Here is a 1,381-nt window from a genome sequence, read left to right as displayed (position 1 = left end):
GCGCCGTCCTCGCCTGCGCCCCCCCCCCCCCCCCCCCCCCCCCCCCCGCCGCGGCCAGTCCCCCACCAATGCTTCCGCGAGTTCGAGACCTACCTCAGTGCCTATTTGCAGGCCAGCCGGCCGTCCACATCGCAACAGTCCAATGCCCGGCACCGGCTTACCCTCCTGTCGACGGTCCAATTCCAGGAGCTGGCCGAGGACCTGCTGAATGAGCTTCGCCTGCGCCGGGCCAGCCGCGACCCGAATGAGCGCCCCCCGCCCCCGGATGACACCCAGGGCTTCCAGCACAAGCGCATCGACGCCCGCATGAAGCTGAGCACCCTGCCGGAGCACCGGTTCCGCGACCTGGTGTGCGACATTTACTTCGAGCTGATCCGCCGCTTCCCCGACTCCAAGGCCATGTCCCCGTCGCCGACCGGTGCGCATGGCCTGCTCAGCCCGCGCGGGGCTCCCCCCCCTCCCCCCCCGCCTCTGCCCGCATGTCCCACATCCTAACATAGGCACTTGCACCTGCATCCGCATCCGCACACGCACCAGCCTCCACGCCTCTGCCGGCCGATGACGCTTCCTCCTCCATGAAGGAGCTGGACATCATGTTCACCAACATGAATGTCGCCACCACGGCCCCCATGGGGGCCCTCAGCCCGACGCTCAATGGGGTCCCCACGCCGCCGGTGGTGGCCGCGTCGCCGGCCACCGCCGGGCTGCCCCCCTCGCCGCGGTCCATCGCCCCGCCACCTGGGGCCAGCCCCAGCAGCGGCATGGCCGGTGCCCCGAATGCCGGCGGCCCCGCCTTCGACATGCTGCCCCCGCGAGTGACCGCACACTCCGGGCACTTCCCCTCGCCCGGGGGCCCGGCCTCGGGCCAGGCGCCTACGCCCCTGCCGGCGGCGCCCCCGGCCGACGACCCCTTCCCCGAGCCGACCCCCGGCCGGGCCACGCGCGATGAGCTCCCGGAGACGCTCATTTTCACGGCCGACAGCGAGTCTGACCATGCCTCGCAGGCAGCGCCCGCCGGCACGATGGCCCACGCCTCGCGTCAGCCCAGCGTCTCGTCGCACCCGCGCGCTTCCGCCAACTCCGCCAACTCCTCCTTCTCGGATCTGAGCGCTCTCCAGGTGCGTGCAACTTCCTCGCCTGTCTCCCTGCCCGGGCATCATGCCTCGTCGATCATTGACACGCCTCGACTCTTGCTGTTTTCTCCTCCCTCTCCCTCCTTCCTCCTCCTTTTTCCTTCTTCCTTCCTCCTCCTTCCTCCTCCTTCCTCCTCCTTCCTCCTCCTTCCTCCTCCTTCCTTTCTCTCCCTCCGCCCTTCCACTCCCACCCCCCCCACTCCCACCCCCCCCATCACCGGGCCACACAGTCCTTCCTGGACGCCTAC

At 70.3% G+C, this 1,381-nt stretch overlaps 1 protein-coding gene across 1 annotated transcript in view; it reads left to right on the top strand.

Annotated features, from left to right (window-relative positions):
* Positions 1-1,381, top strand: part of H696_01467 (hypothetical protein) — a gene marked incomplete at both ends in the record, with an annotated part of 4,572 nt that overhangs the window by 37 nt on the left and 3,154 nt on the right. The window contains 2 exons of the mRNA XM_009495361.1: positions 59-418; positions 538-1,118. Of these exons, the coding sequence (XP_009493636.1) occupies positions 59-418; positions 538-1,118 (941 nt within the window). The remainder of the gene's footprint in view (positions 1-58; positions 419-537; positions 1,119-1,381) is intronic.

This window comes from Fonticula alba (assembly GCF_000388065.1).
Source record: "Fonticula alba strain ATCC 38817 unplaced genomic scaffold supercont2.2, whole genome shotgun sequence".
NCBI lineage: Eukaryota > Rotosphaerida > Fonticulaceae > Fonticula > Fonticula alba.
This window is presented reverse-complemented; position numbering and strand designations above follow the sequence as displayed.